The sequence below is a fragment of the Manacus vitellinus genome, unplaced genomic scaffold, assembly GCF_001715985.3.
Source record: "Manacus vitellinus isolate BGI_N305 unplaced genomic scaffold, ASM171598v3 scaffold_112_pilon, whole genome shotgun sequence".
NCBI classification, from domain to species: domain Eukaryota; kingdom Metazoa; phylum Chordata; class Aves; order Passeriformes; family Pipridae; genus Manacus; species Manacus vitellinus.
Genome location: NW_021938853.1, coordinates 499,604 through 512,660, shown reverse-complemented (window position 1 = coordinate 512,660; position 13,057 = coordinate 499,604). Strand labels below are relative to the sequence as shown.

General features: G+C 50.1%; 1 protein-coding gene across 4 annotated transcripts in view; it reads right to left on the bottom strand.

Moving 5' to 3' along the window:
- SEPTIN11 (septin 11) overlaps window positions 1–13,057 on the bottom strand; it is a 46,605-nt gene that overhangs the window by 4,848 nt on the left and 28,700 nt on the right. For 3 of the 4 annotated variants that reach the window (XM_018089038.3, XM_029965632.1, XM_029965634.1), the window contains exons 5-9: window positions 12,563–12,724; window positions 10,814–10,910; window positions 9,721–9,889; window positions 6,315–6,447; window positions 5,687–5,874 (exon numbers count right to left, since the gene is read on the bottom strand). In XM_018089038.3, the coding sequence (XP_017944527.1) occupies window positions 5,687–5,874; window positions 6,315–6,447; window positions 9,721–9,889; window positions 10,814–10,910; window positions 12,563–12,724 (749 nt within the window). Of the gene's footprint in view, window positions 1–1,202; window positions 2,758–5,686; window positions 5,875–6,314; window positions 6,448–9,720; window positions 9,890–10,813; window positions 10,911–12,562; window positions 12,725–13,057 lie in introns of those variants that run through there. The other variant, XM_029965633.1, reaches the window with a different exon arrangement.

Sequence of the window (13,057 nt, the reverse complement as noted above, 5' to 3'; positions counted from 1 at the left end):
CCAACCTGCACAGAGCAGTCACAGCCCCCCTCAGCAACCTGACTGTGTTTTTCCATCCTGGGGGTTTGTTTCATGCCCTGGGAACACCACCATCCCAGAAAAGGCACATTTCAGTGTGCTTTCCTGCTCCTTTACATGGGACTGAGGTTGGAAACGCAGTCAGGAGCACGCAGCATCATCAGCTCGTTATCATGGCTGTCTAATCATGTTCCATGCAGCAGGGCCTCCCAAGCAAGGCTTTGCCCAACCATGTGTCCAGCTTCTGGCATGCAGGGAAGCTGCCCAGGGTTGCTCTAGGCATCCAGCAGGAGCTGGATGTTGTGCTCCCTACAGCTTCTCTACAACAGCTCAGCACAAGCAGCCTGCAGACAGTTTTAGGGGGTTTTAGCCATGCCACTTGTAAGGAAGTGGACTTAATCTCTCAGAAAAGTACAACTGGTTTCCTGTCAGGAGCGAGGCAGGAAGGTGAGTCTCTTGCTGCTGTACTTACATGCAAAGGTGAAAGTACATCCAGCCAGCCCTGAGTGTATCACTCACTCCATGCACACCAGGGGCTACTGTGAAAAAAGGCATTAGAAAGAAAAGCAAGAAGTGCAGCAGTGACAAGCTAAACATGGCCCAGGGGTTTAAGGTGAAAAAAAGAAGTCATTATCATCTCCTGTGGTGAAAACCAAAACAATACCTTGGACATCTGCAAGCTTGTGGTTTATTCCCACTTTCTCCAACACAGCTTGCTTTTTGCTGGAGAAAGAAACTCAACCCAAAAGTCATTAATGCACTTGGCCACTGCTTTCTGTCAAAAAGCAAAAGCTCAACTCAGCTGATTTCCCCTGCTAAACATCCCTTGAAGGGCTGTTAAATGAAGCAGTACAAATAAATGTTAAAATTAAGTTTTCAACTTGGCACAAAACACTGGTAATTAAAAAGAGGACATGCACAGAGACAGTTGAAGTGAAGCATATTGCCACGAGCGCTCGGTGATGGGCATGTGATTGGACTGTAAAAAACTCATGCAAACAACCCAAGCTTCTTCCTTCATAACTCAAGATTTTAAAGCTGGGTTTGCCAGAAGCCACAAGAATCAGAATTTCATTTTTCCAAACAACCCTGCAGCAAACCTATTTAACATGGCAAAAAGTGCACTGTTGGCAAGACCAGAAGGTCAAAAAAATAAAACAAAAAAAAAAAAGAAAAGAAAGGGATAAAAGGGTCAACCATTTTATTTCCAGCTTACTTATCCACTTTTCTGTTTTGTCCAAGACACGGCATTTAGATATCCTCTTCCCAAAGCCATGTTTAAGCAGTGAGGGTTAAAAGCAAGACAACCCATAAGCTAACCCCCCCCCAGCACACTTCTCAACAGCAACACTTGAGGAATAAGTAACAAAAACAAGTGATAATTCTGCCCTTTTTTTTCCCCTGGAGAAATTCCATCCAGAAACAAGCAAAGAGCTGCAGTGTGTGAGACTCAGGTGGGAGGAGTTATGTGTAGGAGTGCTTTAAAGAAAGGAAAGGAGACTCCCCAGCCAGGAGCAGAGCAAGTGCTGGCTGTGCATCAGCAGGAGAGAAAGGAACCCAGGAGTCATAGGATAAGCATGGCTCGCCACTTCTGGGGAAGGAAGGGAAAGACTCTGTCCAAAAGCAATGGCATAGAAAATACACATTAAACAGATCCCCTTCCACCCTGCACTGGCCCAGAGCAAGGCCTGGCTTATCCTACATGTCCTTGGCATGTTCAAGGGACACCTGAATGGGACACTGCCCCTGGTGCAGGAGGGCTGGTGGGGAGCACAGAGTGTGTCCGGGTACCTTCTCTCCCTTGACCTGGAATTGTGGATCCCACTGCAAGTCTGTATTTAATCGTGTGCAGGAACGCTCCTGGAGGCTCTAAGAGGATGTTGAAGGCTCTATGTCCCCCCCTGCCCAAGCATTTGGTTCCACAAGGGCTGCTAACCCGTTGGAAACCAGGGAGGATTTTAAGGGAGGTTCCAAAGGTTTCAAGCAAGTACTGCAGGGACAGCGGTGCTGGGAACGCTCCTGCCCCCGGGCACCCTCAGCTGCTGCGCTCAACTGGAAGGGTGGCTGTGAAAAACAGGCCAGCACAGGACAACAAACCCGAGCCATGGTCAGGTCAGACAACAAAAACAGCAACTAAAACACATTATCATGCAAATGTCATGGCATGCAGGGTCAGTTACACTGGGTTATCTACACACACCCCCCTCCCTCTCCCCAGCAGCTACTGCTGGAACACATCAGCTACTCCAGGAATATGGGCCAGGCTAAACTCCAGGTTTAGCCACGCCATGGGCTGGCTGTGACATTCCTACAGCAGCGATTCCCTGGGGCAGGTTTCTTTGGGTCCAGGGGCTCCCTCAGCACAGGTTACTGCAGCACTGAGGACACCTGAGCCGGTCAGCCCTGCTCACCCGAGCTGCTGACACCCAGCCCTGACTCTTGGTTGAACTGGGGGCCAAAAGTGATTTACAGCTGATGGTTTTGGTGACAAAAACACATGGGTATCGTTACCTTATCCCTCCACCCGCCCCTGAACTTCCAGTTGCATACAGTCCTGTACCCATCCCTCTTCCTTCTTGTTCCCCCTATGTTATTAGATGAGTTAATAGTTATTCATGTTAAAAAATGAAAAAAGAAAACCAAAAAAGAAAAAGAAAACAGATGGCAGAGACACATTACTGCAAAAGCAGGTGAATGCAGGAACATCCTTGGCTCGACAGGCTTTATGTGAAGCTTGCACTGCAAGTTAAAAAAAGAACAAAAAACAAAAAAGTTAGCACTAATTGAACTCAAAATGAAAAAAAAAATAATAAAAGAAAGCCAGGAGAGCCAACACCAGCAACTTGCTCCGGTGGGTGGGCATGCACACGGATTATGGAATTACAAAGGAACTCAACCTCAAGGCCAGGCTCTACTCCAGCCTATGACAAGCAAACGTAGAAAGAAAAACCAAGGGGGCAGAACTACTGACCAACCAACCATGTAAGCTGGGCCAGAGCAGCCATGGTGGACTGAAAACTTACATAGAAAGGAACTTGAAAATAAAAACCCAAGTCTTACATTTGGTTTTCAGAAATAGGCTGAAATAAACCGAAACAGCCCCCAAATAGATGGTCCCAGCTCCTGGGGGCTGAGGACGAGCAGTAACACAGCGGTACATGCTGAGGCATGTGGCCATCTCCCAAACAGCAGGCAAGCACCACAAGGCTGTTGGCTGCTCTGATCTGGGCTATTGCCAGGAACTGCCTCCAGGCTGTACAGGTTTGAAGCACAGCCCCATCCCAAAATTACAGCAGGGGCTAGGTGAGTATGCTCAGCCTCACACTGAAGTGATCTCTCGAGTACACCTCTCCAGTCTCCCCTGAAGTGTCTGGGGTATGCAGATGTGCTGTCCCCAGAACAGCACACTGCTGCCATCAGGCCCGGGCCCCAACAATTCCAGATTAAGAATGAGTACAAGCTAGGGAATTCCTGGAGGAATTGCCTGGAAATCAGGAAGGCCAAGCTCTCCCTCAGGGAGTCAGGCCAGCAGCAGATTTCATCCTGAGCCTTCCCTCCAGCATGCACAGCACAGTGGAAAGTCTCTGTTCTCCAAGTTGGAGAAATCTGATCCCACCTTGAGGAAAAAAAGCACTCCTGTGATTTACTTTCTGGGGAGGCTACAAGCGTCAGGCATGGCAAGGACTTCCTCTGGCAACTGCACAAGAAGCACCACAGGCCATGTCAGCAGAGAGAGAGAGAGAGAGAGAGAGAGGGAGAGGATGGAAGCCTTTAACCACACAACCTCCAGCTGCTCATTAGAGTGCAAGGAGAAACTCAAAGCCTTTGGAAACCCAAGGTGTGCTACAGGGCAGAAGTGTCAGCACTTCCCTTGAAAGCCTCCGTTAGTAACTGCAACACTAAAGAACAATGGCAACAGGTACAGCACCTGGTGTGGAGCACAAAGGACACACTAAAACACGGGGATGTTCCTCAGGGCGGGGTGTCTGTGAATGCATCAGCAAAGTAGAACCTGCGTTGGTCACAGTTGCTGGAAACATCCCTGTCTCACCCACGACACTGTGCACGTGCCAGCCAACCTCCCAGGAGCAAAGAGCAGCTACACAAAGAGACAGAACTCCCCAGACCATCCTGCACTGCACTGGTCTCGGATCTAAGATGAAAAATCTGACTGCAGAGTTCTTAAAAACATTAAGCTACCAACTCTGTAAAGAGATAAGAAAGAGGGCCTTCAAAACTTCCTATTCTTTCTAGAGAACACATCACCATGTCTGGATTCTCAGGTGAGAGAAGACAGGGGTTTCAGCCTATCCTGCTTTACAGCCACAGCTGCAGGAGGGTGTTTCAGCACACCTGGACCCGACAGGTCCGTAAGGATTCCTAGCCAAGCAGAGCATGCAGCACACAGCACTCCTCGTATTCCAGCAGGTGCCCAGGGCCAGGCTCTCAGCCAGCATCGAGCAGCAGGGCTCCACAGGAGCTACATCAATTGACCTCAGCTGAGGAACCAGCCCCAGGCCCTCTCCACCTTCCCCAGGGCAGAAGCGACAACCGCTGGGCACGGACCCAGCAGCAGGACAGGGGACATGCAGCGAGGGTGAAGTGCCAAGCTGTACAAACACACCAGTCCAGCTGCAGGGCGAGTGCCCCTCCCGGGCTCGCGCTCTCACACAGCTCACACCAGGCTTCAGCTCCCAGCTTAGCGAGGCAGACACAGCTGCCTGTGCCACATCCCCACTGGCATTTGGTTCTTCCAGCATTAATTGGAAGGAACACCCCCCTGCTCTCTCGGCCAGTAAAAGCAGTGTGGAACTGTCATTTTTGTGTGTGGGTTAACCGAGTGTTTTCCAGGGAGATTTGCTGCACCCCCCCTCGACAGCTTTCCCAGCGGCAGGTACCAACTAGCACCGTTAGCACAGACGGCCCAGGAAGGACTTGCATGAGCACCTTCTTACTAGGAATGGGCAAAGCCAACAGAGGGTACGGGGTTACACTCCTAGGATACGGATATAAAATAGTAAAAAACAGTGCCATGATCTTTCTAAAAGGTAAGGGTTTCTTAGCTTATTATGTCAACTCCATACAACCACAAATGCCATTTAACTGCAATTACGGTACCATAATAGTTTGTTTTTTTTTTAAAAAAAATAACCAAAGCTTCTTGTCTTTAAAGCAAGCTTCCAAGTAATCACTTTTGGCACTAGCATTTCCCATGTAAAAACAACATGGTGGTTTTGGTTTCTAAGCTACTTCTACTTACAACTACAACCTTAAGGAATGGGAACTGGAGACCACCAGTGAAAGAAAGGACAGGTAGTGACTCCCTTAATAATTTTGGCTCAGGCAGATAAATCTGAGTCCAGAACATCTCACAGTTGCTCCAGAAGATGCTGGAGAGATCACAAGTCAAACCTCCACCATCCGATTGCTCTCCCACACCAGTCAGACTTCAACTTAAAATTTGAAGGTACTCTTCTGGAGAAAAATTAAGATCGTGTCCCTGGCCCACCCTTTAGAAAAAAATATTTTATTTGATCAGGCTGATAAAAGCCCTGTTTCCAGTCTGGTGATGGGAAAAAGCAAATACAGACATGCAGCAAGAAAGAAAAAAAACAACCTCCCAAAACTGTAACAAACCCTACAAAGGATGTGGGTGACATCCGCTTACTTTTTCTTGTCCTTGTCTTTCTTGGTTTGTTGGGAACCTGCCTGCTGAGCCTGTGACTGTAACAGCTGAGCTGCCGCCTTCTTCTTCTGGAAGTTGTTCAGCTCTTCCTCGAGTTCCTTCTTTTTGTCTTCCACTTTCTTCTTCTCTTCTTGGTGAGTCCTCTTTAGATGGTCAAACTTTTCGTGAAGCTGCCAGGACAGAGACAATGAGAACTGGATGGGAAGAGAGGCACGTTCCACCCCCATTCCTGGTAAGGATGCCTGCAGTGTTCCTGCTGGCACTGAGCCTCCCTGCATTAACAGCCAGTCACTGGCCTGTCCCTGCCTGACTTGTCCTGCAGTCAACACACACTTGCACACACGGAGGGTGACAATTTCTGTTGCTGTAGGAACACAACAGGTCTCTGGATGCTTCCAAACTCCCACATTCCATCCCCCACCGCTTTGTACCGACTGGACTCCATCCTGCTTGTGCCAAGCAAGAAAACAGCCATTGAGGGCCATACTTTTCTCTGTACCACATGCTCCTCTGTGAGGCACGAGGAGCAGCTCCCTCCCCTAGCAGGACATGTTCTGGAAAAGCCCCAGCCTAAACCCTCACAGAGTCCCCCGAGTTACAACAGACTCACATCTTTCTCCGCTTCCTTCAGCTCTGCTTCCTTCTCCTTCACTCGCATGACAAACATCTGCCTCATTTCATCCTCCTTCTTCTGGAGTTCGCCCAGGAATTCATTCCTCTTTGCTTCATACGTCTCTTGGAGACTGTTGGAAACACACAGAACCCCGTCAGAGCCGTGCTTCACGCACAGCCGCGAGCTCCCAGCCTTTGGTGACCTTACACTTGGGTTGTCTCCTCACAGAACATCATCAGAGGTCCCCGAGTACCACAGAGGCACGATCCCCTCCACCGAACCCCGCCCCAGCTCGCTAGGTGGCAGCAGTGGGAGACAAATGGGAAAGGAACCGCCGAGCTCCGTGACCAGGATCCTGCACATCGCTGAGCAGGCAGGATGACCGTCCTCCAAAAGCAGCAGCCACTATGTAAGCGCCTACACCAACCCCCGATGCCCACAGGGCTTGTGATCCGCCTGAGTCACAACCCCTCCCTTCTCCCACCGTTTGTGCCGAGTCTCGTCATTCCAAGTGCAGGATTTGTGGAGCAGGCACAGTGTGAAATCTGGCTTCGTGTAGTTCTTTAATCTCGACGCTGACACACAGCAAAACTCATTTTCACTACTCACTGCTAATGGATTTGGATCAGGGGCTTGATTATATAAAGTCACCTCGGGAGACCTCTCTTTCTCCTTTGGCCTTTCTGAACAAGCATCAGCCCCCTCCTCCAAATAACCACATAACTGGATTTCCTCCTTCCTTCATCCCCCCTCTACTCCTTGGCATTCCTTTATTTCCCCAGCACTGAGATAGGCAGCACAGATTTGGGACATAAAATATGCTGTCCATGCACCTCTGAGATTTTCAGAGCCTGTCAGGAACTCTGGACACCAAATTCCTCTTTATTTTATTCCTTAAATGGATTTGGATAGCCCAGTTGTAACGATAGTGTGGGAATGATAACTATTTCCCCCAAGAGGCTTTTCTGAAAATGCATTTTTTAAATGAAAACTCCACTGATAACACACAGACACACTGTATCCATGTGCCCAGGGAACACATTAACCACTGGGCCAGGGGAAAATCCTAATTCCAATGAAGTCAAGTTTCTGTCTTTCCTGGCAGTGTTGGGTTTTTTGGTGGCTTTTTGTTGCTTTTCTTTGGGGGGTGGGATATTGAACTGGGGAACAGAACTTGACAGATTATCCCAAGTGTTTAATTCTGCTAATTAACAGGCACTTCAGTTGCCTCCTAAAATACTCTCCAGACAGGATGCCCAGAGCTCTTCTGGCAGAGCACTGGCCACCCTGGAGGGATCACACCATTCCAGATGACCACAGCAGCTTCCCACACATGGAAGCAAAAATACTGATTCTAAAAATTACAAAAATCCTTTCATGGGAGAGAAGGGCAAGAGCCATCTTTGGTTCTTCACTAAATCCAGAACCAGATCTCTCACAGCAGAAGGAGATCTGGAGACTTGAATCAAAACCTCCCTAGAATTCAGTCTTGGATTTAATACTCTGACTGTGGACACAAATGTAAATTCCTAAGCCCTTCCGAAGGATCTGGCTAGAGTCTAGGAAAACCCAGAGGGCAGGTGAGCCTCTGCTGCTCAGTGAGCACAAACTGAATCTGCAATTAGTGACACGCTGTACTAGGGAGCAGCAGAGCCTTACAGACCAAACCAGAAAGCTCTGCCCACTGTTCATCCCATCCTGTATTGCAAATGTCCCTTGCAAAGCTCATTCCCAAAAACACAATGCCGGGTGATGGACAAGCAGGAAAAGGCTGCCAGGAGCCAGGGGTGCAGGGGCTTCCTGTTAAATTGTCCCAGGTTCAAAGCTTCATTCTCTGCTGCAGTGACTCCGAGTTCAGAGGAGCCAAGTTCTCAGAGAAACTGGCCGGGCAACTCCCAGGCCGCATGTGAAAAAAACAATTACAGCCCCAAGGAATAACAGTCCAAACCAACTGGGATCCCTGCAGCTTCTCACAGACAAAGATGACAAGGGAATTAGCTTTTTAAGTACACAAACATATGAGCCCAGATTACAAGAGTAACTCGATTCCCCAGCACACCCACACACACGGAGGGATGCCCTGGCAAATAATATTCTTTGAAAAAAGATGTGTTTTGAAAAGGTTAACCAGAGCAGCAGAGAAACCAGCCCACAGCAGAAGGGTCTCCGTGCAGAGAACCCCATTTCATGGAGCAGATGCCTGTGGGGCTCCTGGTGCTGCTCCCTCCTCACCTCCTGCAGCTGGGCCAAGCAGGGGGGGTTCTGCCAGCAAGGTGGGGGTCTCAACCATCACCAATCCCCCTCTTTCACACCTCACACAAGCGCCTACACAGCACCAATGGTTTGCTGGGCTCTTCTGCCCTGCTGCCCCTGAGATCTTCCAAAGGCTCCCTGCTCCTGGCTGATGCAAGTTGGCCGAGGGGCCCTGTGGCTCCCCGGGCCCCAGTGCAGGGAAAGGCATCCTTTTGATCCCTGAGCTCAGAGAGAACATCTTCCTCATATCAGACATACATCAGCCTTGGCCAAACAGCTTGGGATCGTGGGGTTTGTTTGTTTATGGGAGGGAAAAGGCACCCAGAGGGAACTGCTCTGAACTAGCACGTACCAGATGGAGAAATGCTGTACATTTTCATTTCCTTTCTACTTATAGCTTGGTCAAAAAGAGGCCTCGTGTACAGGAAGCAATGGAAATTCCTCAGATTCCTCAAAAGGAAGGGCTCAGCCCATCTTAAGCCCTTGCTCTCCAGAAAGGAAATCCAATAAAGCTTCACACTTGGGCTTAGTAACAGAACTGGGCTTGACTGATTCCAGCAGAGTATCTGTGCTGCAGAAGAAATGCAGCTGCATCAACTCAGCCTGTCAAATAAAACCCCAAACTAGTGCCAATCCCTGACACTCACGGGTGTTATGGGGGTAAAACCCCCCACTGATGCACTTGAATTCTGACTGGGGCAGAGAGAAGCATGGGATGCTGCTAAGGCAGAGGGTGCAATTATTGGGGAAAAGTTGGGGAGGAATGGGAAACAGGAAATGAGAGGAGAAAACAAACACTCCCTCCCGAATTCCCACACAGCTGTTGTCCCTGGCTGATGACTTGGGCTTCAGACCAATAAAGCTGTCTGACAGAATAAACTATGTGTGTAGTAACCAGCCAAACCTCAAGCATGAGACCATGGCTCCCTCTTCACAGCTCACCTTGGAGCAGCTGTGAAGAGCTGTCGGAGGGTCAGGGAGCGCTGACCCCAGGATCTCCCCTCCGGTGAGCCGCTACACCTCAGCGCATGAGTCACCCTCCCGCGTTTTCCCTGACACGGATGCCCCTTCCCTGCCCGGGAAGTGCCCAGCCCTGAGCTGCAGCACAGCAGGTGGCTGCAAAGCACAGCAGTGTCCTACAGGGCCCTACCTGAAGGGCTTGCTGTCCGGATCCGTGTCCTTGAATCCCATCTCCTCCAGCTTGCAGCGCCGGTACAGCTCGTAGTGCCGGGTGTGCGTCTGCTCTCTCAGGTCCTCCATGTTCACTCGGATCAGCATCTCCCGCAGCTTCACAAAGTCACAGTGATTTTCATTTTCAACTGCCAAGACAACAGAGCATCCACAGAGATGTTACACCCAGGGGCTGGGTCCCCCCTTTCCCTGCATCTGGGCCCCAGTTCAGCAAGCCCCGAGTTCTCCAGGCACACAGGCAGAACTCCAGGTCAGCCTGCACCAAAATGCCTTGATGGCCTGGGGGTGAAACTACCGCAAGCCAACAGGGGCATGAGTTCAAGGCCTTCCCCTGGATTTGAAAAATCTCCCTGCTGCCCATCTGTCACAGAGGTCCCGTCCCTCTGTGCATTTTTGCACTAGCAAGGTGATGATCCACTTGCACGCAGGATTTTACTTCCCACTCAGACCCACTCTAAATCCTAGCACTCACAGGGGTCCAAGCAGGCAATGCCTAAACTAAATCTCTTAAACCATCCAGGTTCCAGTTTCCTGGGAACAGCAAGAACCCAGCAGGATGTGTTGAGTCCAAGACTTCCCAAACATATCAACTTCTTTCCTAACTGTTTTTCCCAGTACTATCCTCTAGTGTATACAGCTGAAGACAGTAAGTCTGAAGCTGCTTCAGGGCCAGCCTGTACTATTGAGAATTTGGAGAGTATTGCAGAATTGCCCTGTGAATGTTCCCCTGCAGCTCCCTGGGCCATTATCCAGTGGGACATACAGCTGAAGCCACAAGCAGACTATCACCATCTCAATCCTGTACTTCTCAGTGCTGGTTGGGAAGTGAGGATCAGCCCTATCTATCTTTGGCAGCTTCAGTACAGCCTGGGTTGCAAACAGTGCCCTGGCCAAACTCTGCTCTCCTGCAGGAAAGAGCTTTTGGCTCCATGTCCAGATCTGGGCTGTGCTTTCTCAAGCCAGGTTCTGACAAGGACCATCCAGAGATCAGCGTGCCTTTGATCGGAACGGGACAGGACGACAAGGCCTTTTCTGTGCCTTTGGTAACATACCCTGCACGACACCCCAGGGGTACTGCCTGGCTTTGGCCATCTTGTTGCCAATCTTCACTTCTTCGGTGCTGCCAACAACAGCAAAAGGAAGGTGGACCTATGAAAGGAAAGGGACAATGAGGTTGGGGATTTCCTTCGCCGCCTTGCCAGGGATTGTTCCTCAAGAAAGCTGTTTACTGTGGCAGCTCTGCTAGATCTAAGTTGCTTCAACGCCTTTGCAATTCATCTGGTGTTTTAGGGAGAGCAACAGGACAATCTGGATGAGAAACCTGATCAGAATTAAAGCCCAAAATTCTGATGTCCTAAGAATACCAGAGACATACATATTTTCCATGTAATTACAGAGCATGACTATCTTAAGCCCAGAACAAGTCTCACAAACTGGAAGTGAATTTGAACACTGAGGAGACAGAACTGTGAAACAATAAAAAAAAGAAAACAAAGTACATTCTCCCAAGGAAAATTTCAGGGGGGTTCTGCTGCTACAAAGAACTGCTAATGCTTCCTCTTAAAAAGAGCAAAGCTGTGAGCAAGGGGAAGAGCAGAGTCAACCCAGCCCTGGGCTGACACGTCTGAGTCATGTAGCTCTGCTCCGTCCCAGTCTCCCCATGGGTGTGGTGGCGACAATCTGGGATCTACTCCCAGAAATGTGGCTGCTGCCAGCAGGGAGCTGGCCAGCCCAGGCCCATGGAGCTCTCCCTGCCTTAACAGCATCCAACAGGGCTGGGCACAAGCTCCGGGAGCTGTGTCGGCCAAGCCGTGTCACAGGCTGGGTGGGTGGGGAAGATGGCAGGGCAGAGGAGATGGGATTAACTGGCAAAGGAGCTTCCCAACAGCCAGGCTGCACCAGAGGAAAGCAAAACACTGCACATGATGCACCCTGGTAGAGCCACGACCCTTCTCTGTGCCAGCTTCTCCCTGCTCAGAACACAACACGCACAGGGAAGACAGGCAACAGGCACCTTTGGAGAAGGTCTAATATCCAGCTGGATGGGATAATTGCCCATCTACAAGCAGTTGTGCAAGGAAACTCAGAAAAGCCTTCAAGTAGTAAGGAAATGGCTTCATCTGAGTGCACTTGCCTTAGGGCTGGTACATCCTCTTGGGTGTTATGTGCCCCTCTAAAACCACCTAAAATGCCCAGATAATACTGCATGTCACTGCCAGCAACCTCAAGCTCAGGTTCTTCCCCTTGCAACCCAAGTTAGGACTATGGAAAACAGTGGTTTCACCCGTAAACTCCACTAAAATGTTTGATCTACCCTAGCCCTGCGTGCCCTCAAATCCCACCCTCCGCTAGAGGAAGGGGAAGGAGGTGAAAGCCAAGCTGCTGATGGCCACCAGCCCTATGGAGAGCTGGAACATCACCAACGGTGCCCTGCTCTCTGCGGAAACCGAAACAAAGGCAGCAGTGAATCACCCCCCACTGAGCAACAAGTGGTCGTTTGGGACAGGAAACCCAAACCTCAGCTCCCTGCCCTGACTGTGCTGGGGCCCTGCCTCCCATCCTTTTCCTTTCCTGAGATGGGAACGCTGCAACTGGGGAAGGATATGAAAAACGCTCAGAGAGGACTCATTTGTCAGACAATAAAGCGGATCAGGCCAGGTATCTTCAGCCCCAAAGCCCTTTTGGCCAGCCTGGTGTCTGTGCTTAGACTGCAGTTTTAAAGCCAAATAAAATACAGCACAACCATCAAGGATGGGCCCCCACCAAGGGGGAAGCCCCCAGGGAACCCCCAGGTGACATACGCTCATGGTGGCGTTGATCTCGGCCACCGTCTCTTCGTCCGTGGGGAACTGGTAGATCTGGACGCCGTTGCTGACCAGCTCACTCATGATCTTACTCTTGAACTTGTGCAGCTCGTTTTTTGCAATGGTGTCAGCCTTGGCAATGATGGGGATGATGTTCACCTGCAGGACACAGACAGCATCTCCACATACAGCACTGCACAGGTTGTGTCACCGGGAGAGGACAGAGCGGGACACGCAGGGACAGCGCTAACAGTGCCACCAGCCAGCACCCCCAGCAGATGACCTTTCTCGGGGCTGCTGCTGCCAGCATCACCTCAGACAGGATTTCCAGGCAGCAGTGATGATGGCCTTAAAAAGAAGTCAAATGCAATTTGGCAACATGCTATTTCCTGTCCTGTCGTATTCCCCTCCTCGCCCGAATTGGCTGGACAGGAAATGCTGTCACAGATTATCACAAACTGTTCCAAAAAAGAAAAAAAAGGAAATGACCAT